The following is a 23,214-nucleotide window of genomic DNA, read 5'->3' on the forward strand; positions in this document are numbered from 1 at the left end:
CGGGTATATATGACTAAGACAAAAGCATTTGTTCAATTTGATTAATTAAATGGAAGGTGGTGAGGAGAGGGGAATTAAGACAATTTTGTTGATGTACTGATTTTAAATGTTTCTTATTTTTGTCTTTTTAAAATAAATTACTTAAATTTCTTCCAAAAATCTTCCCTTCCTCATGTCAGAAATCCATCCCATATAACAACAATAACCACAACAACAAAATTTAAAGAAAAAAGAGGAAGAGGAAAAGAATCTTGGATGATTATCTGAATTATTTGCTTTTCGTCTTAGGATTCTATAAATATAAGCAATAGACATTTTTTTATGTTGAAAGTGCAAATGATAGCCAGTGTGGAAGGACTTTGCATCATCATGGCAGGTTCTTCATGTGGTAGTGAATATCTGCAGTCCCTCCTGAGGAGTCTGAGGCTATTACATCTCTTGAGTTTAGGATGTGATGTGCTAAACTATTTAGGTGTCTCATTAAATTTATCTTGAATATGGTGATCTCTAGGGTGCTAGATTCCAGGGGGAGCCAGAAGACATAACTGGTCAGGTTAGAAACAGAATAGACCAAAACTTCTGTACTAATCAGAATGGTCCAGAAGGAGTATTTGCTATTTCTAGTCTGAGGAAAATAAAGGCACTTAGTCTTTACAAAAAAGCTTCACAGCAGATAAAATCTTTCTGGAATAGCTCCTGGTAATTATTGGCTAATGCTTTCTTACCAATATCACTCATCCCTTCTAATTGTTATAGATAAGACTGTTATGAAATGTATCTGTGTAGTATATGGTTCACTTTAAAGCAGAATTGATTAAGTTCTTTTATTTTTTTCTCCTTATCAAACCCTTCTCACAGTTTCAAAGACAGCATGGAGAAATCCTCCTATTCAGACTGGCTCATCAATAATAGTATTGCTGAGCTGGTAGCTTCCACGGGCCTTCCAGTGAACATTACTGATGCTTATCAAGACCCTCGCTTGGATGCAGAAGTAAGAGATGTTCTTTCTTTTCAATCTCAATTCACATTGTCACATTTTTGTGTGCCATATGTAATAACAAAAGCTGATGTCATTTAGAAGAATGCCATTGCTGGAATTTATCCTTTTGCTTTTTAAGTTCAGAGCTCTAATATTTGCATCAGTGCTTGAAAGACAGAGACATTTTCCAAATGCTGTCCTATTTTCTAGTTAGGTTTCTGCCATCTTTTTGATCTAATATGTTTGTACTTAACTAAGGAAAACTGTATATTAAACTCAGGTACTTTGAATATTAATCAATAAATAAACATTTGCATAATACCTATTACATAACACATTTATAAACATTTATGTAACACCTATTATGTAACACAATGCAAGCACTGTGGTGGGTGCTAGGAGATATAAAAACAAAAGTGAACTAGTCCCTGGCCTGATGGGACATAAATTATAGTGGTGAAGACAACATGTGCATACGTAAGTGTACACATGATATACAGAAGAGGAATCCAAAGTGCTTTGGGAAGAGAGGACACTAAAAGCTATAAAGATCTGAAGAAAGTAGCACTGCAGCTGAGTGTGGAAGGAAAGAATAGTACACATAGGTGTTTCCTGGTATGAAAATTCCTTTCAATGCAGTTATGAATTTTGGTGATCACCAACTTACAATAGTAGAAAGTAATTAGTATATTTCAAAGGCAGAACTTGAGTTTTTCTGAGGCCAGCCCTCTCACCATTAGGCAATATTGCCCCTCAACACTAAACATCATAACACCTGTCATCTACATAGTCCTTTATGGTTTATATACATTTACATAATTTTCTCTTTTGCTTCTCACAATAATTGTAAAATTTTGGAACTATTATCATCCCAATTCTTACCCAGGATTATATATTTCTAAAGCAAGATACAAATTCAGTTTTTTCCAGATCCTCAAACATAGCACTTTAGTTCATCATTTGATCCCTGGCATTTAGAAGTTTACATTCTAATTCTGATTGCCAGATAATCCCATGTGTGTGGTATGGCATCAGTTAATGTGACAATTAATTAAACTAAATTGATTAATCATATTAATTTATTTTATTAATTAAATTAGTCACTGCTACAATTGAATTAAATCAATCAGTGAATTAAATCTATTATGTGTGGGGCAATTTTTTTTTCTGAGGCAACTGGGGTTAAGTGACTTGCCTAGGCTCACACAGTCAGGAAGTGTTAAGTGTCTGAGATCAGATTTGAACTCGGGTCCTCCTAACTTCAGGGCTGGTTCTCTATCTACTATGCTACGTAGCTGTCCTATGTAGGGCAATTCTTGAAGTGTAGTTATAGAGGAGCATTTAAAGATCTTTATATGTGTTTACAGATATAATTGAATTCAATAACAAGCATTTATTAAGTGATTTCTCTGTGCTGAAAACTACCATATATTTAAAAATTCAGACTCGTAAAATGTTTAAAGAGAATTATTCTAGGTACAAAAATTAGAATTAATGCTCTGAACTAGATGTAATCTTTAAAAGTCTTGCCAACATTTTATTAATTCTAATACGTTTGGTTTCAAATTTGATTTTTTTAAGAATGGGTATCTCTCTCAGGTTGAAGACATAGAGGGCACTAATATCTCAGTGACCCACTATTGATGACTATGAGTAATTGGATCTGTTCCATTTCTGTCATGGTCCTTTTCTTCTCTCCTTAGGCAAACTGGTGGTTCCATGCAATTAGAGATTTACCATATAAATGTCCAATTTAGTGTAGACATTTAGTAGGCATAGCCCATTGCAACTTAGAACTCCCAAGTTTAAGTGATCCACTAGCCTCAGTTTTCTTTTTTTATTATTATTATTATAGCTTTTTGTTTACAAGATATATGCATGGGTAATTTTTCAGCATTGGCAATTGCAAAACCTTTTGTTCCAACTTTTCCTCTCCTTCCCCCATCCCCTCCCTCAGATGGCAGGTTGGCCAGTACATGTTAAATATGTTAAAGTGTAAATTAAATACAATATATGTATACATGTCCAAACAGTTATTTTTGCTGCACAAGAAGAATTGGACTTTGAAATAGTGTACAATTTGCCTGTGAAGGAAATCAGAAATGCAGGCAGACAAAAATAAAGGGATTGAGAATTCTATGTAGTGGTTCATAGTCATCTCCAAGAGTTCTTTCACTGGGTGTAGCTAGTTCAGTTCATTACTGCTCTATTGGAACTGATTTGGTTCATCTCATTGTTGAACAGTAGCCTCAGTTTTCTTGGCAGTTAAGGTGTACCACCACAAACTGCAAGTTTGATTTAATTTCACTGAGAGTAAAGAACTGCTTCTTATTTGTCCTGGATCTTCTGAAATTAGATCAGTTCCTTTCTCAGAATAGACACATTGCAAAAACTCACTGAGTTCCAACAATAACTTGGCCTTAAGAGATCAATATGGAAAGCCATCTTGAAATTAAAATGAGCTCCTATACTGTGATATTTTGATGGATTAGATAAGCATCTGTTTGTTGTTTTGACTTTTGTAATTTTTCTTCCTAGGTTTTAAGGGAAAAAAACATAAAGACAAAATGTGTATTTGTGTAATGATTATTTTACTAATTCATCTCCAAAAGCCTTAATAAACTTTTCTGGACAAGCTGGAGAGCTTATTCTCAAGAATTAGGAAATCTTTGATGGGTATTTCTTGGTTATCAAATAAATATATTTTGATGAAGTATCAAAGAAGAAAAATGTTAATCCCTCTCCTCTTCTTCTCTTCACTCCTCCTTTTTCTTCTAGTAATCTGCAGGACAGATAGGGTATTGAGAAGCATCATTCAAGAAGAAGCTAAGGGATATAAACAACAGAATCAGTTTTGAGATAAATATAAGTGAGGCACAAACTGGCAGCAATTGCTTTTTGACAAAAGATGCATTAGAGCAAGTGCAATTCATGCCTTGGAATTTCTTTTGGATAACAAGATATGAGGAGTTTAAATATGTCCTCTCCTTGCTGGGTCCACAGTGCTTTTAATGTGTCATGGGTTGATTAATGGCAGCCATTTTATACTTGTTTCGAACTTATAGTCCATGACAAAAAAGGGCGCTACTTACATTAGCTATAAAAAGAAGTTAAGAATCCTCAGACACAAAAGACGACAGTTATTTTTTAGATTTGACAGAAAGATTTCATTCTCTGGGTCAATTAAAAGAAATGATGCTTGTTGATAGCAAAGATGAGCTAAAAATTAGGGAAATTGCATATTTTCCAGAAAGAAAATAAAGCTAAACTAAAGCAAAGGTCGTCTCCTATGCCTGGAGCACACTCCCTCTTCACCTCCATCCATTTCTTGTTTTTCCTCCAATCTAACTTCCTCCAGAAGTCTTTCAGAGCCCCTAAATTAGTAGTACTCTTTCTCTCTTTCCATTCTTACAAATACACAGTATTTACTTATCCAGATGTGAATGGTGTCCTTCTAATAGAACTTATGCTCCTTGAGGGTAGAGATGACCTTGCTTTGTATCCCCAGAACCTAGTCTAGTCCTTGCATATGAGAGGAGCTTAATGGAATGAGATGTCTTGTTCAGACTGTGATATAGGTAACACTGGACCATACTTCTATCATGAGATGATTCTTATACTTATTTTTGTATGCAGCTCTTTGATTTAAGACAAAAAGCATTTGAGGAAGTATACTTGGTTGTAAGAATTTTCCTTGGTGAAAGATTTGTGTTTAATTGCTGTGTTATAGGACAGAGAAGGGAAAGGGCTCTGGTCAAAAATAGCTCCTTACTAAACAAGAAAACCAGTTGGTTAGCATAAGTTTTCTCCCTCATCTCTAAGGAATCCTTCCAACACCATTTGCCAGAGTAATAGTTGCCAATCATTGTTATTACCCAGAGCATAAAATAATCTATGGAAACAAAGCCCTCAATTAAAAGACAGCCTACCTTGTTCTTCTATGTTTCTTTTTAAGATGATATGAAATGGGAGACATAGTGTTAAGTTCTTCAAATGACTTCACAAGTTAAAATATTATATAACCATTTCCTTCAAGACAGAAAGTTAATAAAACTGAAAACTAATATCTTTTTCGAGAAGGCCAGTCTTTCAGATCCCTAGTTGAAAATAATCTCCAGGGGAAGAACTTGCCTTGAGATATATGGCACTTTTGGAACTGTGTTAAGTTTATCTGGGGAGGCTTGATTTCTCTCCTCATCTGTGTCTGGGATATGTGGTTATATTTTTTCCAGGCTAACATAACCCTGTTGTTGCTTATAAGTGGCAAAATGTAACACACTTTGACTACATATCCAGAGATACTGCTCAGACATTTCAAAATTCTAAGTCTTGGCAGTGCTGGGAAAACTTTTTGCCTTCCTGTATTCCCTACTTTTACATGGAAATAATATAAAACTCACCTTCCTGAGCTGTGTAAGGATTCATTAGTTAGCAAGAATAATAGGCAGTGTTCTCTCTCCTATCTACCAACTCCTGATAATGGATAATTTCTAGCCTGTTCTTCCATTCTAACTGTCAGAGCTGTCAGAATGTTGACAATCCTGGGGAAAATCCTAGAATCACGCTTATGGCATCTACTACCAAGCTGGTCCTGTAGCAGGACAATTGCTTCCATCTATCTCTTTTTGTCTCTTTAATGCCTGCTAGGTTTGAAGAACTAGTCTCAGGCCTGAGGATACAACTATAAAAGTGACATAATGGTGTGATATGCGTTTAGGAAGGTTCACTTTACCAAAATCCAGTTTGAGAAAGGACAAAGCCAAGAAAAAGACGGGAAAGCAAGTCAACTTTATGCAGGGGACATACTTATTACAAAATGAAAGACAGTCATGGTAGAAATTGATCAAAGGTGTTGGGAGATCCCAAATTCAGAAAAGCCTTTTTTAATAGTTATTTTAATGAAGAGAACTGGTGTTGATTCGTGCTAATAGGTGGGGAATAGGAGTTGAGGGAAGACTTCTGTAGAATTGGTGGCTAGTTGATATTCAAACTCCCTGCTATCAGGAAAAGGAGTTTGGGTTGTTATTAGAGGCAGTTTGGTGTTGCAGTGGGCAAGAAACTGGGCCTAGTATTGAGTAGACCTGAGTTCGAATCTAGATTTACAGGCTTAATAATTGTGTGACTCTGGAAAAGTCACTTTGCCTCGGTCTACCTCAGTTTGCTTATCTAACAAATGGGGATACTAATAGTACCTACTTGACAGGGTTGTTGTCAGGATCAAATAAAATAATATATGGAAATAATATTTGCAAATCTTATATCTTTATATAAATGCTAGCTATTATTATTATTAATCATTATTACTACTTGACTTACAGTGATAAAATGACTCAGAAATTTTGAGCTTTCCTTACGCCTTCTTCATTTAGCAAAGTAGGAAGACTACTGTCCCTGATCTTGGAGACCTTATTTCCAATTGTGACTCAAACATATCAGAAAACTTAAGTAAATAGAGCAGTCAACCTAAGGAAGTTTTAATCCTAATAGAAAATTGGGTCTGGTAGAAACTATCAGACATCAACAAGTTTCCTTAGAAATACAACCCCTTCTCTTCTTTTCGGTTACAGGACAGTTTAAATCTACCTTGAAGTCAAGGGGACTTTCTGATTATTATTTTTGTCCTTGCTTGAATTCAGTTCTATAACCACATATAAAGTTCCTTCTATGTGCAAATCACTATCCTTGGTGCTGGAAATACCTGCCTTTGCCTTGAATCTATGTGAAATAATTTTTTTAAATGGTGTAAAATATTTTAATAACTTTTTAAAATATCTTACTTTTTTACTTCATATTTTGGAAAAGAAAACTATTGTATTTGGATGAAAAAAAGTTCCTATTAAAACATAGTTTATTTGGGAAAAATATGATCATCTACCTCCATTGAAGTCCTATTCTGATATGTTTCATCATAATGTGAGGATGACACTTCTAAAAGGCTATACTCCTAGAACCTCAGCTCTGGCAGGTTCTGCCCTGAATGTGTCTGTCCATTGAATATTGACTTCATTAAGTGTGTCAAGACATTTTACCAGAAGCTTGGCTACGAGATATTGAATTTATTTGCTTTTTTTTTTTTTTTTTGTCTACAACAACTAATGAGCTATCTACTAAAGAACAAAGGGAAGGTCTTGTCACCTGAGTCAGCAGAGAGAAAGTATCTATCCAAATGAAACCATGCATTTCAGATTGATTAAAGTATAGATGTTGAATACATGTACTTGATTAAATTTATATTTCATTTCAGTCTTTCCCCTTGAGAAGGTGAGTCTATTCCTGGGGACAAGGACTATTTTTATTGAATATTAATATATTTATTCACATATCAACTCTGGAAATAATATGTTACCATGAATGGGAAAGAAACAGAGGCTAATTATTTGAGGTAATAGTGATATTGAAAGCCAGAATTTATGAAATACTATAAATTTTACATTTTGCAAATAAAGAAATTGAGAGGTTAAATGATTTGTGTAAAATTACCTTAAGTGGAAGAATCTTGTTTCAATGTAGGTCTTCTACGTCCAAATACTGAATTCATCATGTATATTATAATGTGAATCATTTCATCCTCTTGCTTCTATGTCAGGATTGCCTTTGTCTAGAACAGGGATTCTTAACCTGGAATTCACAGACTTCTATGGTGTCAATGTATAGATTTCAAGCAGTTCATGAACTTAGATAGAAAAAAAATTGTATACTTTTCCACTAACCTCTAGCTGAAATTTATTATTGATACTAAATAACAATAACGAGCATCTCTTTCTCTTATTCTAAGAAAAATTACATAATCTTCTTGAGGCTATCAAAGGAGTTCAAGATGCAAGAACTAAAGAGCTAGAAAGTTCCTGCAATTTAGGGCAGAACCTGCCAGAGCTGAGGTTCTAGGAGTACAGCTTTGTAGGAGGAAGTGTCATTTTCACATTATGATGAAGCATATCAGAATAGGACTTCAATGGAGGTAGATGACCACATGCTTTTTTTCCCCCAATAAACTATGTTTTAATAGAAATCTTTTTCATCCAAATATGAGTTTTTCTGTCCAAAATATGAAGTAAAAAAGTAAGATATTTTAAAAAGTTTAAAAAGGAGCCATCTTCAATTTTATTCCAACTCATTGTTTGCTGTAGACTAGGCCTTAACATTATTGTTCAATCATTTTAGTCCAATTCTTTGTCACCCTATTTGGAGTTTTTTGGCATAAATATCAAAGTGGCTTGCCATTTCCCACTCCAGCTCTATTTACAGATGATAGAACTGAGGCAAAAGGGAGTGAGATTTGCTTGGGGTCACAGTGCTACCAACTGTCTGGAGCTAGAGTTGAATTCAGGAAGATGAATCTTCTCCACGCTAAGCCTAGCACTCTATCCATTAGGCTAGTTAGGCCTTAGCAAGAGCAGAGCAATCAAGGGTTTGTCCCAAGGGACTGAAATTTTTAAAAGTGTAAAAATTTAGCACTATTTTAGCAACAAAGACAAAAGTGAATTTAATACTAACTTCTCTCAGAAAGCTATATACCACTATAGTAACTAAATTATCTATAGCTACTATATAGCTATACAAATTTGATCTTGGAGTCCAAGGTCATTATCAGATGTGGTTCTCTCCCTTCATGGTGTCACAAAAACACACTGATGTGTTGCAATTATAGGTGGATAATATTTTCACTGGACAAGTTTGATGAATTCTTGAAGGCTAAACTCTATGCATGAGAAACTTTGAAACTTGATAATCATTTTGTCTTCCTTCTTATAATATTATGAAGATCATTGTTAGAACTCTTGAAAATGAGTTGCTCTCTAGGACCTTATGTTTAAAAATCCTTTGACCTTTTTGATGTAAGATACAAAAAAAGCATCTCTAAAAGGGATCTAGGAATCCAAAACAAATGAATTATTCTCCAAGGTAGAGCATTCCTTTTGTTTGATTTTATATTCCTTCCATTTGTGCCATGACAAGAATTCATCAAACTTGTCCAGTGAAAATATTATCTACCTACAATTGCAATACATCAGTGTGTTTTTGTGACACCACGAAGGGGGAGAACCACATCTGACAATGACCTTGGACTCCAAGATCAAATTTGTAATTCTTGATGTCAAAGCAATGGTGCCATGGTGGAAGACAGATTTAGGGTTGTCTCATCCCTTCTCAACCAAGTAAGTAAAAGGAGCAAACTATAGGAACACTATAGTTCTACATTAGCACTTCAAAGAGGAAAGATCCAGGGAAAAGGAAAGAAAAAATCCAGCAACTAATAATGAAGTTAGTTTTGTGCAAGGGCAAGGTTTATAATTTTAATTTGATTTTGAGGGCAACAGTACTCATGATTCCCTCCCTTATATTGAAAGGGCTTCTTAAACTTTTTCTATTTGTATCCCCTTTTTGCCTGAGAAATTTTTATGTAACTCCAGATAGGTTGATATTTAAAATATGTATACAAATCAAGCATTTAATGATACTAAATCATAATTTTGTGACTCCCCCATTCAGTTATGAGAGCCCATATGGGATTGTGACCCACAGTTTAAGAAGCTGGATCTTAGACTGTGAGCTCCTTAAGAGAAGAGCCTGTCTTGTGCCTTTCTTTGTATCTACAACACTTAGCACAGTGCCTGGCACATAGTAGGTAGGAGTCAAGATTGCATGAAGTCTTTTGCCTCATTCCTCCTCCAGAGTCATCACTGCCCAGTGGCAGGATAGGGTCAAGATAACCAGTGATAGCCTAGGATGTGGTGGATGACCTCAGAGTCTTTGATGTCTAACTAGGCTATAAGCACTCCTTCATTAGCCTCCATGGCCATTAGAACAAATTGATGTGTAAGGTGTATTCAGGGAGGACTAATACCACTGGGGTGAAGGCTGCCAAGTCTTTTATAGGGCTGCTTTGGTATGTGCCTGATCCACCTACTCTTACCTGTGGCTCCAGGAAGCTTCACTTGCACAGTTTTGGCAAATAAGCAAAACCAGATTGAGAGCAATCAGGGGATCTCAAACTATACAGTGAGCTAGGGGGGTGTCTACCCCAAGCATGTAAAGACTTTCCCTGATGGAATGGGTGGATGAGAACCATCTTAGAATCAGGAGTTAAGAAAATGCTATTCAGAATAAGACTCATTTCAGTAACTGAGCATGTATTTAGCATACTACCATGCAAAAATAAGAATAAAACAACTATAGCCTTTAAGAAGCTTATATTCTCTCATTTCAAATATGTTCTTTCTCCCCCCAAAATGAGGCTTTTAAAAATCTAATTCCTTTATTCAAATATTGTGAAGTAAAATCTTATCTATATGTAGTTTTTATAGAATGTGGTAGTTAATCTAGTTTTTCAAATGGCTAATAATTTAACTCTTTAATCACTAAAACTTCCTTTTAGAATTCATTAGACCTTTCTCTGTATTCTTAAACAGAATATATTCAGCTTATTTTTAAATTTGTGGTATCATGAACACCTTTGATTTTACTTTGGTGACCTTAAAATCATTGAATTTTGTAAAACTAGTTGTAACAACACATCCTGGTCCTGAATCACTTTTCATTCCTGTACGAAATTTCTTGTTAGGCCCCTTTTCTCTTCCCTTGCTATTGAACTATGAAGGCTCATTTCTCACTGTTGTCTATGTGTCTGTTATGCAATATAGTGAGAAGAATACTTGTATAATCATAGCCTTTCTAAATCTCAGAATACCTATAAGGTTGTCATAAAGACTAAATTGAAACAATATATGCAATGCAATTAATAAATCTTCAAGAGCAATATAAATGTCAATTATTAACTACCTTGATTCTCAATCATGTGAACTAAGAAACAAGATAATCTACCTTATAGTTAATGTAATAACATTTATGTTAACTGTATTCCAAGAACTGTGCTAAATTTTTTTTATAAATATTATTTGTTTGATCCTTACAATAATGCCAGGATATAGGTGCTATTATTATCCCCAGATCAAAAGGCTTGTCCATGGTCATATATAAAGTAAGTATCTGAGGTTAAAGTTGAGCTCAGATGAAAGGGGAAAAGAAGAATAAAGGAAAAATTGTAGAGCATAGAACAAAAAAAAATAACCTACAAGGAAACAAAAAAAAATTGACAGTCTCAAATGTAAAATCTCTTCTATTATTATTCTTTCTTGATAGGTATTTTGAATCCTCCCTGTTGTTCTTCTGAGCATGTGACTATCTTTTTAAAAAAAATTTTCTATTCCATTTTTTCTTATTTTGTATTTAGTTCAATAAATTTTATTTAGTTAAATTTTAAATAAAGTTGAATTTAATCCAATAATTTTTTTTCACTAACTGCCAAAGCATCTTATTAGAAATATATATGTCACTTAAGTTCTTCATGCTCCAGATATCTTTAGAAGACCAAGTTATAGAGAAAGTACTAGCCTGCATTAACAGGAAGAGTTTATTTATCTGGGAGTTCTCTTCAGTCACTTTCATTTATCAGAGATAACAAAATGTGCCTTGAGAGTGATGCATTTGTAAATGTTACTAGCCTAGGCTTTATTTTTTCTTGAGTTGTTTTTACTTACTTTCGAATCTTTGTGATTCCATTTGGGCTTTTCTTGATAGAGATATTGGAATGGTTGTCATTTACTTCTCTAGCTCATTTTACAGATAATAGAATTGAGGCAAACAGAGGAAAGTGACTTGCTCAGGGTCATATAGCTAGTCTGAGATTAGATTTGGACTCAAGAGCATGAGTATTTCTGATTCCAAGCCCAATCCACTACAATACCAGGGCCCTTTAGCTGCCTTTGCAGTTAGCATGGGGCAAAATTGTGAAATAGGCAGAATGTTAACAGAGAAAAGAATACAGAGGGGATTCATTCAGGAGAGGGATACTACTTATAGTACCTCTAGTTTTATTGTCTATTAGTAGTAGTAACTAATACTTTTAGTATTAAAGTATTAGTATTAAAGTTTAATTTACTCATTAGTAATAAGGACATGAACTACGGATGACCTTACAAACATTTGTACAGAGACAGATAATTCACAGATGACTCCTAAATCAGTAATAATTTTCTGATCATTAAAATATAATCAATTTCATTTTTGTGGTGTCAATCATTTATAATGAACTTATATTCAAAATTGCTGTTGTCCTTTACAGACCATATCTTTCTCCTTGGCAAATAAGTCAAGTATGTGTATGTATGTGTGAGTGTGTGTTTATATATACATATAAAATCGATTTATTTATGTTTTATTAATTTATTTTATATAATTTACTTATATTTCATATATTTATATATGCATATTATAAATATATTTACACACATATATGTGTATATTGTGTTATGCAAATATAATGCAATTTGAGAAGAAAAATAACACTAACAATTGCAGGAATTAAAGAGAAGAATTTTATGTCCTTAAAGTCTCTGAAAGGCAGAGTTGAAAACAGATGATTAAGTGTACATGTATTTTTAAAATTGCTTTAAATGTATTATTTATTTTAAGCCTTTTAAAAAGATTTGTTCATGGAAATCGAGCAGATTATAAATCAGTAATGAATGGTTAATATGTATTTTAACACATTTTAAATTCTTTTTTTTAAATCTTAGGCTGATCAGATATCTGGTTTTCATATAAGATCTGTGCTCTGTGTACCTATTTGGAACAGCAATCACCAAATAATTGGTAAGATACTAATATAAATAGGATAATATTGTTCTGGAATCAAATCAGTTAGTATTGTTTCTTCTTTTTCTGAGTTCTAGAATTCACTAGTTTGAATCTTATCCCATCCCACATGTTTAGACAGACTCCATGTAAGAAGTTCATACTTCTTTCTGAGGAAATTAAGCATTTGTCCATTCATTTATTAGCAAATTTTTATTGCGTGCAAGGCAAAAGTTCGTCATATACTTAAAATGCAGAGAAATAAGAGGCATGCTGAATTAGTGAATTAGTCCCAAGGACATGGAATAGTCCATATTTTCATAGTAGTGATCAACTACTAATTTCTGCTTTCAAAGATATTCCTAATTTACCTGGCTAGCCAATCCTGCCTCTGAAAATCACATCCAAGAAATCATTGCACTGGAAAGCCTAGAGTTGGTACAGGGGGCAAAACTGAACAAAGAAACACTAATAAGATTCTTCAAACTAGAGCTAAAAGAGAGATATTTTCCTTTGGGAGTAACAGGAATTATTCTATGAGATAAAAAATCCCTCATTTCTAGCTGAAATTTCATCATTAAGTTCCAGGGAACTGATTAGTGCTTACAAGTAGAAGTCCATAATTGTCAATTAGTTCCTCAACCTAAATTTGGATGATATTTCTCATTCATTTACTTAACAGAATCAAATATCTGTCTAACTACGGGTGGATCAATCACATGGGAAAAGATGAATACTTAGGCAAGGATTAGAAATCACAATTCCTAATACAAAACACACAGCAAGACCAATGCAGACAGTAATTGTGCTGACAGGTAACAGAATGACAACCTAATATTATGGCAATGAATGAAGACAAATAACCAAGTATTTTTTTTCCTATGTTGTAAAATCACATCATTTTAAGTTAACAATTTTATTTCTATATTGGGACTAGTTTATCTAAATGTGAGATGCCTAAAAATTTTCATTTTACCCACAAATTCCTAGCAAATTCCATGGACTTATCCTTTGTAAAAGTATGTCACTTTCTACAGAGTAACTAAGTGGCAAAATGGATCTAGAGTAATGTGGCTGGAGTTAGAAAAATTTTTGTTGTAAGTCTTTATGTTTAGAGATTAGCTTTGCCCTTGAGTGTATCTATACCAAAATCAACCATGCTGTAACAGAGTTCTAATGGGTTATAGATTCAGGGAACCCTAAGGATATTATGTATCTCCTTAAATTTTAGTGATTCTCAGTCTAAAAGTCATTGCTCTAGAAACCTTAAAAGGATCATTTTCCTTTCTAAGTCCCTTCTTCCTGATAGGGAGCCCATTTGGACGGAATTTAAATAGAGCATTTGTGTATGGTCAGATGTCTCAGACTAGAGATGAGCTAACTTCCTGCTATGAATTTTGGCAATACTTGACTTTCTGTGTTTCATAAAAACATCATTGTGTGAACTCTTTCAACAGGAGTTGCTCAAGTCTTAAATAGACTGGATGGGAAACCTTTTGATGATGCTGATCAACGACTTTTTGAGGTACAGAAAGATCTTTGTAAACTGGGAGAGGGGAGTTGGTGACCTAAATATTATACCTGGGCCAAAGTTCTTTCAGAGACTGAAGTTAGGAGTGTTAGAGCTTATGGATGCTGAGATTTGCTCATTTATATCTACTGCATCCCTCTCTGCTGGATGTGACCAATTTGTCACATCTTGTACAGGGGGCAAGACCAGCTTTATTGGGATTGTCTATGTTACTGCTTATTTCTATTCAATCTGGGCTTGCCCTGCTGGCTACTTCTCTCCACTTCTGGTCACTAGCTCTTGCTGAACTCTCCCAATCTTGGCTCTTAGCTATGATCAGCATTTGTAACTTCTCACATCCTAGAGTTGAAAATGAGACCTAAACATTTATATTCCCAAAGCCTTTTATTTGCAAAATATTCTATAGTTATGTGAAGGTTATTCTCAAAATCTACAAAGTAATTCACAACACATTATATTGGAGGCAGCATGATTCACTTATGACCACACTAATTCCTTAATGACAGATTTCTAACACTTGACTCTATACAAATCACTTAATCTCTGGTTTTTCTCTTGTTTCCTCTGTTATAAAAGAAGGATCCTCACAGCACCTGTTATGGATTGTTAATGAGGATTAAATGAGATATTTATAAAGCATTCCACATGTAGCAGGTGCTATATAAATGCTTATTTCCTCCCTTTGGCTCTTTGGGCAAGTTGTTTAAGCTCTCAGTGCCCCTAGGCAACTCTTAAAGATTTAAAATTGCCGAAGAGTTACAGATCCTCATTGGTGAAAGTTGTTTCTTCACTAGGAGTTCTTATCTTAATGAATTCACAGTTCTAAACCAATAAAAAGTCAATTCACACTTGTCCCTGAAAGTTGCCTATCTGTTTTAAACTGTGACCTTTCTCTTTCTTAGGCCTTTGTCATTTTTTGTGGCCTTGGGATCAACAACACAATAATGTATGATCAAGTAAAGAAGTCCTGGGCCAAGCAATCTGTTGCTCTTGATGTAAGTATATTGGCAATGGAGGGACCATTGGTATCACTGGAGATTTGAAAGCCATCTTTGTAGAGATGAAACTTGAACTTCAGGAACTTTTTAAAAGACTTTTGTCATATTTAATATATTTAAACTTCTTTGATGTATTTGACATATTGAATAGTTTTGTTGATTCTCCTACTTCCTATTTCCCCAATCTTTTTTCTTTTTCTCCCCCCACCACCTTTAAAAAATATATATAGCTTTTTATGGATAGAACATATGCATGGGTAATTTTTACAACTTTGTCCCTTGCACTCACTTCTGTTCCAACTATTCCCTTTCCTCCCTCTACCCCTCCCCTAGATAGTAGGCAGTCTTACACATGTCAAACATGTTAAAGGATATCTTAGATGCAGATCTATATGCATATCTGTACAGTTCTCTTGTTGCACAAGAAAAAATGGATTCTGAAGGTAAAAATAATCTTGGAAGAAAAACAAAAATGCAAGTAGTCCACACTCATTTCCCAGTGTTCCTTGTCTGGGTGTAGCTGATTCTATCCATCACTGATCATTGGAACGGAATCGGATCTTCTCTTTGTGAAGATATCCACTTCCATCAGAATACGTCCTCATACAGTATTTTTGTTGAAGTGTATGATGATCTCCTGCTTCTGCTCATTTCGCTCAGCATCAGTTCATGTAAGTCTCCCCAAACCTCTCTGTATTCATCCTGCTGGTCATTTCTTATAGAACAATAATATTCCATAACAGTCATATACCACAATTTACCCAACATTCTCCAATTGATGGGCATCCATTCATTTTCCAGTTTCTGGCCACTATAAAAAGGGCTGCCACAAACATTTTGGCACATACAGGTCCCTTTCCCTTCTTTAAAATCTCTTTGGGATATAAGACTAATAGAGATCAAATAGTATGCACAGTTTGATAACTTTTTGAGCATAATTCCAAATTGTTCTCCAGAATGGTTGGATCCGTTCACAATTCCACCAACAATGCATCAGTGTCCCAGTTTTCCACATCCCCTCCAACATTCATCATTATCTTTTCCTGTCATCTTAGCCAATCTGACAGGTGTGTAGTGGTATCTCAGAGTTGTCTTAATTTGCATTTCTCTGATCAATAGTGATTTGGAACACCTTTTCATATGAGTAGAAATAGTTTCAATTTCATCATCTGAAAATTTTGACCATTTGCCAATTGGAGAAAGGCTTGATTTCTTATAAATTAGAGTTAATTCTCTATATATTTTGGAAATAATCCTTTATCAGAACCAAACCTCAGAAACTTAAAAAAAAAAAAAAAGATTTAGAGAGAAGAGAAGGTTCCTAGGATAAACCCCTGGAGAACAATCATGTTAAGGAATAAGGGAATGAGGGGCAATGTAGGAGAGGTTGGACATGATGAAAACCATCAAAGAACTTTTTGAGAGAATGATATGAGTAGGCAGTTAGATGGTGAAGTGGATACAACACCAGGCCTGGAGCCAAGGAGACCAGAATTTAAATGTGGTCACTTAATGTTTGCCTCTGTTTCCTTATCTATAAAATAAGCTGGAGAAGGAAATGACAATCTACTCTAGTATTTTTGCCAAGAAAGCCCCAAATTGGGTCATGAAGAGTCAGACATGACTAAAATGAATAAACAATAAAAGTATATTATTATCTCAGGGCAAATTCAACAATATCAAAAATTATAGAGAAGTCAAGGATGATAAAGGTTATGAAAATGCCAGCATATAAAGCAGTAAAGAGATTCTTTAGTAACCCTGGAGAGAGCATTTTTAATTAAGTGGTAGAAAACATAAGGCAAATTTCAAGGAACTGAGTGGTTGGTGAGAAAGTGGCAGCTACAAATGTTGGCAATTATTTCTCAGTGTTTGGTGGCAAAAGGGAAGAGAGCTTTAAGATAATGACTTAAGAATATGGTAGAATTAAAGGAAAGGCTTTTAGGGGAGTGAAGTAGAAGTAGAGATGAAAAAGTATGAGATTCTAATAAGAAAAAGTCATTTCAATTGATTTTAACCATAAAGTATTATGTAAATTATTACATAATATAAATTATGATAATTATCCCTACAAAGTATACCATCTTAAGCATATTTTCACTTCTCACTCCACTGCATACAAAATAATTGGGGAAGACACATGGTTTATTTGGGGCTACCTAAAAAGCCAGTCCCAAAAAATAATAGGGTTCCCACTCCTGAACTAAATCCTTTTGGTCCCCAGGCCTTACAAACATCAGTTAACTTTTGTAATTCATATAAATATCTCAATACACACTAATAGTATTTCTCCTTATTTTTTAACTGCCTAATTTGTACCATTTACATATACACCAGTTATAAATAGTCTTTTCCTTGTGTAACTCAGATCTTAAGAGCCAACAAATACAAAAAAAAAATTAAAAGAAGGTATCTGTGGATAATTTGATTCTGTGAACCCATAAGATAAAAGGAATTTGCTATTAAATGAAAGCTTGACTTATAAATTCTCCTTGGAGAAGCAAATAAAAAAGCTGAGGCGTTTGGTTTTTTTGTGCACCCAAGGGCCCTAAGAAATATTATTAGAGCACATGATCATTTTTAAACCAAATTGGCATAAACTTGTGTTAATGTGAGGGAGTGTTAGGAAGAAGATATAAAGCATATTGAGAAGTATGATGCAGGTTTGGGGAAAAAAAGAGAGACCAATAGCCTGTATAGTACTTAGAAGGATCATATCTCTATTTTTCACGAATTTACTCTTCCTAAAGAGTGTTGGAAGATGCTCAATATGACAAGCAATAACCATCAACAAATTAAAACTGATTATGTCTTCTAAACCAGGAAAGGACTGTTTCTTGATGTGGGAATTATAAAAAAAATCAGCTCTCTGTGCAGTCAGACCACTGACTAGTTAAGACAAAAAACAACCAAATTAGAAGTAAAGCTGAAGACAGTGCATATAATTATAACAGCTTCAAACTGACCAAGTCAAATGAGCTATTATTAATGTTTAAAAATGAGAAATGTAGGAAGGCAAAGACAGTCAAGTTGGAAATGGCATAATTTTAAAACATTGAAGAATCATTCTATAATATATTTCAGTGGGGAGATACTAAAAAGAATGGGGATATAATGCCATAGATTGTATCATCTCCCCTCCCCACACCAAAAAAAAAGATGAAGAGGACATCAGTAACTTCTGACCCATTTTTCTACTTTTCTTCCTTTTAAAATTTTCATGAGAATAACCTACATGTATATTAAGGATTTTTCTTGATGAAAATATAAGAAGGGAAATGGTAAGTTTTCAAATATGATTTTCTACATTAGATTCCATCTTCACAGTTATGAAATTAATAGAAAAAGATTGAAAATACAAGATATCACTGTGTTCATTATTCATTGATTGCCCAAAAAAGGGGTGTGTGGGAGAAGTTGACCTAATAATGATGCTCTAGTAACAAACTTTCCTAGAAAAGAATCTTTTGTGCACATGTTAAGATTGTACAGGATTTTTTGATAAATATAATCACAAAGTTTACTGTTCAATAATACTCTGGTAATAACTGAAGAGAGGCATAAAACAGGAAGATATCTCCTTGACAAAGGTTTTTGCTGCTGTGATGTCTTTTGAAAAGTACAAATTTAAAAAGTTTTATCTCTATATAATAAGGTTCTCTGGATGCTTCTGTGTGTGAATGACAGTGCATGGATAAACAATGGAGGTAAAACAATATTACTTGGCTGCCGCATTGAGAGAGACACACAGAGAGAGACACAGAGGGAGAGACAGACAGAGAGAGAGAGAGAGAGAGAGAGAGAGAGAGAGAGAGAGAGAGAGAGAGAGAGACAGAGACAGAGGCAGAGAAGGTAAAGCTTAGTAAGCCTCACATATTTTATGGTTTGTAATGTCACAGTGGATGGAGAGTTGAATGAACTTACAATCAGGAAGATCTGAGTTCAAATCCTGACTCACATATTAACTAGTAATATGATCCTAGGCAAGTCACTTAGCCTTTGGCTTAGTCTTCTCATTTTTTTTTTAACTAGGTAAAAGATTCTCTACCTCATTTTTTCCCTCACCTAATCATTGATTTAACATTGTCTCAGTCAAACTGAGATCTTTAAGGACTTTAGCTTAAAAAAGTCAAGGTCTCCCACTGCATCCAAGGCCATTGCCACTCTTCCTACTCTATATCTGTCCCAGATGGTTCTGGAGGAGCTAGGGAAGCTGATGATTTGTGCAGCCCTCCCTCACTGAAGTTCACTTGCTTGTCATGGTATCACCTTCCTGTGTCATGGTCACAAAGGACAAACAACAGCAACTAGCTTTATCTTATCTTACTTGTTATGTTACCTTACTTCATCTTGTCAACCAAATGAAGCCCATCCTTCAAATGCAAAGGAATCCAAGCTGGGTTGAAAGCAGAAAATTTTTATTAAGAAGGAAATTCCACACTTAGTATCAGGGTTCTCATTACAAGTACAAAGGAGCCCACACACCAGCAGAGGCAGGGAGATCTGAAAACCACAAAGAGGAGGTTTATGGAGGAATTGGGAGAAAGAAAGGATAGTTGCCCCCAGGAACAGGTGGACATAGAGGCAGGATGTTTTGCAGGAACAGGTGACCTCATTTGGGTCAATTTAGAGTGGGGAGCACAGCTCAGCAAGGTCAGCCAGACAACACTAGTAAAGAAACCTGGAAATTAGCAAGACTTTGGTTCCCTATACGCTCTTGATTGGTTTCTTTCAGAAATAAGCTTACTCTGTGTCCAGTGCACCTGCCTGGTAAGGTAATTCATAGAAAACAGACATATTAATCTCAGAGGCACTACCATAATTATATCTTGCATTGTATTTACATTTTTGCTCTTAGATAGGGTTAGACTGTAAAATCCCAGAGGAGAAGAACCAAGTACTATTCATTTTTGCAGTAGCATCTACCAGGACACCTTGTACATACTACATTGTCGATGTGATGTTGTTCAGTTGTTTTTCTCTAGTGTTTGACTCTTTGTGACTTCATTTGGGGTTTTCTTGGCAAAGAGACTGGAATAGTTTGCTATTTCCCTTTCTAGCTCATTTATAGATGAGGAACTAAGGTAAACTGAGTTAAATGAATTTCCTGGGTCACACCACTACTAAGTAAGTGACTGAGGCCAGATTTGAACTCAAAAAGATGAACCTTTCTTTTTTTTTTTTTTTTTGTTTTTTGTTTTTTGTTTGTTTGTTTGTTTTATTATATATATATATATATATATATATATATATATATATATATATATATATTTTATAATATTATCCCTTGTATTCATTTTTCCAAATTACCCCCCCTCCCTCTATTCCCTCCCCCCGACGACAGGCAATACCATACATTTTACATGTGTTACAATATAGTCTAGGTACAATACATGTGTGCGAATATCATTTTCTTGTTGCACAATAAACATTAGAATCCGAAGGTACATGCAACCTGGGCAGACAGATATTAGTGCTAACAATTTTCATTCCCCTCCCAGTGTTTCTTCTCTGGGTGTAGCTACCTCTGTCCATCATTGATCAGCTGGAAGTGAGTTGGATCTTCTTTATGTTGAAGATTTCCACTTCCATCAGAATACATCCTCATACAGTATTGTTGTTGAAGTGTACAGTGATCTTCTGGTTCTGCTCATTTCACTCAGCATCAGTTGATTTAAGTCTCTCCAGGCCTCTCTATATTCCTCCTGCTGGTCATTTCTTACAGAGCAATAATATTCCATAACCTTCATATACCACAATTTACCCAACCATTCTCCAACTGATGGACATCCATTCATCTTCCAGTTTCTAGCTACAACAAAAAGAGCTGCCACAAACATTTTGGCACATATATGTCTCTTTCCGCTCTTTAGTATTTCTTTGGGATATAATCCCAGTAGTAGCGCTGCTGGGTCAAAGGGTATGCACAGTTTGATAACTTTTTGAGCATAATTCCAGATTGCTCTCCAGAATGGCTGGATTCTTTCACAACTCCACCAGCAATGTATTAGTGTCCCAATTTCCCCACATCCCCTCCAACATTTGTCATTATTTGTTCCTGTCATCTTAGCCAATCTGACAGGTGTGTAGTGGTATCTCAGAGTGGTCTTAATTTGCATTTCTCTGATCAGTAGTGATTTGGAACACTCTTTCATGTGAGTGGATATAGTTTCAATTTCTTCCTCTGAGAATTGTCTGTTCATATCCTTTGACCATTTATCAATTGGAGAATGGTTCGGTTTCTTATAAATTAGGGTCAGTTCTCTATATATTTTGGAAATGAGACCTTTGTCAGAACCTTTGTTTTTAAAAATATTTTCCCAATTTGTTACTTCCCTTCTAATCTTGTTTGCATTAGTATTATTTGTACAGAAACTTTTTAGTTTGATGTAATCAAAATCTTCTATTTTGTGATCAATAATGATCTCTAGTTCTCCTCTGGTCATAAATTCCTTCCTCCTCCACAAGTCTGAGAGGTAGATTATCCTCTGTTCCTCTAATCATTTATTATCTCCCTCTTTATGCCTAAATCATGGACCCATTTTGATCTTATCTTGGTATATGGTGTTAAGTGTGGATCCATATCTAATTTCTGCCATACTAATTTCCAGTTTTCCCAACAGTTTTTTCCGAATAATGAATTTTTATCCCTAATGTTGGAATCTTTGGGTTTGTCAAAGATTAGATTGCTATAGATGTACCCTTTTTTGTCCTTTGTATCTAATCTGTTCCACTGATCTACCGGTCTATTTCTTAGCCAATACCAAATGGTTTTGGTGACTGCTGCTATATAATATAGCTTTAGATCAGGTACACTTAGACCACCTTCCTCTGAGTTTTTTTTCATTAGTTCCCTTGCAATTCTTGACCTTTTATTCTTCCATATGAATTTTGTTGTTATTTTTTCTAGGTCATTAAAATAGTTTCTTGGGAGTCTGATTGGTATAGCACTAAATAAATAGATTAGTTTGGGGAGTATTGTCATCTTTATTATATTCGCTCGGCCTATCCAAGAGCACTGAATGTCTTTCCAATTATTTAAATCTGATTTTATTTTTGTGGCAAGTGTTTTGTAATTTTTCTCATATAATTCCTGACTTTTCTTTGGTAGATGGATTCCCAAATATTTTATACTCTCAACATTTGTTTGGAATGGAATTTCTCTTTGTATCTCTTGCTGTTGCATTTTGTTAGTGATATATAAAAATGCCGAGGATTTATGTGGATTTATTTTGTATCCTGCCACTTTGCTGAAATTTTGAATTATTTCTAGTAGCTTTTTAGCAGAGTCTTTGGGGTTCTCTAAGTATACCATCATGTCATCTGCAAAAAGTGATAGTTTAATTTCCTCATTTCCTACTCTAATTCCTTGAATCTCTTTCTCGGCTCTTATTGCCGAGGCTAGCATTTCTAGTACTATATTGAATAGTAATGGTGATAGTGGGCAACCTTGTTTCACTCCTGATCTTACTGGGAAAGGTTGCAGTTTATTTCTATTGCATATTATGCTTACTGACGGTCTTAAATATATACTCCTGATTATTCTAAGGAATAATCCATTTATTCCTATACTCTCAAGAGTTTTTAGTAGGAATGGATGTTGGATTTTGTCAAATGCTTTTTCTGCATCTATTGAGATGATCATATGGTTCTTATTAATTTGATTATTAATATGGTCAATTATATTAATAGTTTTCCTAATATTAAACCAGCCCTGCATTCCTGGAATAAATCCTACTTGATCATAGTGTATTATCTTGGAGATGATTTTCTGAAGTCTTTTTGCTAATATCTTATTTAAGATTTTAGCATCAATATTCATTAAGGAGATTGGTCTATAATTTTCTTTCTCAGTTTTCGATCTACCAGGTTTAGGTATCAGTACCATGTCTGTGTCATAAAAGGAGTTTGGTAGGACTCCTTCATCCCCTATTTTTTCAAATAATTTATATAACATTGGGGCTAATTGTTCTTTAAATGTTTGGTAGAATTCACATGTGAATCCATCTGGCCCTGGGGATTTTTTCCTGGGGAGTTGATTAATAGCTTGTTCTATTTCTTTTTCTGAAATG

General features: G+C 34.6%; 1 protein-coding gene across 1 annotated transcript in view; it reads left to right on the forward strand.

The window, feature by feature from the left end:
- PDE11A (phosphodiesterase 11A) overlaps positions 1-23,214 on the forward strand; it is a 474,543-nt gene that overhangs the window by 253,195 nt on the left and 198,134 nt on the right. Inside the window, exons 6-9 of the mRNA XM_074303019.1 lie at positions 859-991; positions 12,556-12,631; positions 14,071-14,138; positions 15,047-15,139. Coding sequence (XP_074159120.1) covers positions 859-991; positions 12,556-12,631; positions 14,071-14,138; positions 15,047-15,139 — 370 coding nt within the window. The remainder of the gene's footprint in view (positions 1-858; positions 992-12,555; positions 12,632-14,070; positions 14,139-15,046; positions 15,140-23,214) is intronic.

Source organism: Sminthopsis crassicaudata, chromosome 3, assembly GCF_048593235.1.
Source record: "Sminthopsis crassicaudata isolate SCR6 chromosome 3, ASM4859323v1, whole genome shotgun sequence".
Taxonomy (NCBI): Eukaryota; Metazoa; Chordata; class Mammalia; order Dasyuromorphia; family Dasyuridae; genus Sminthopsis; species Sminthopsis crassicaudata.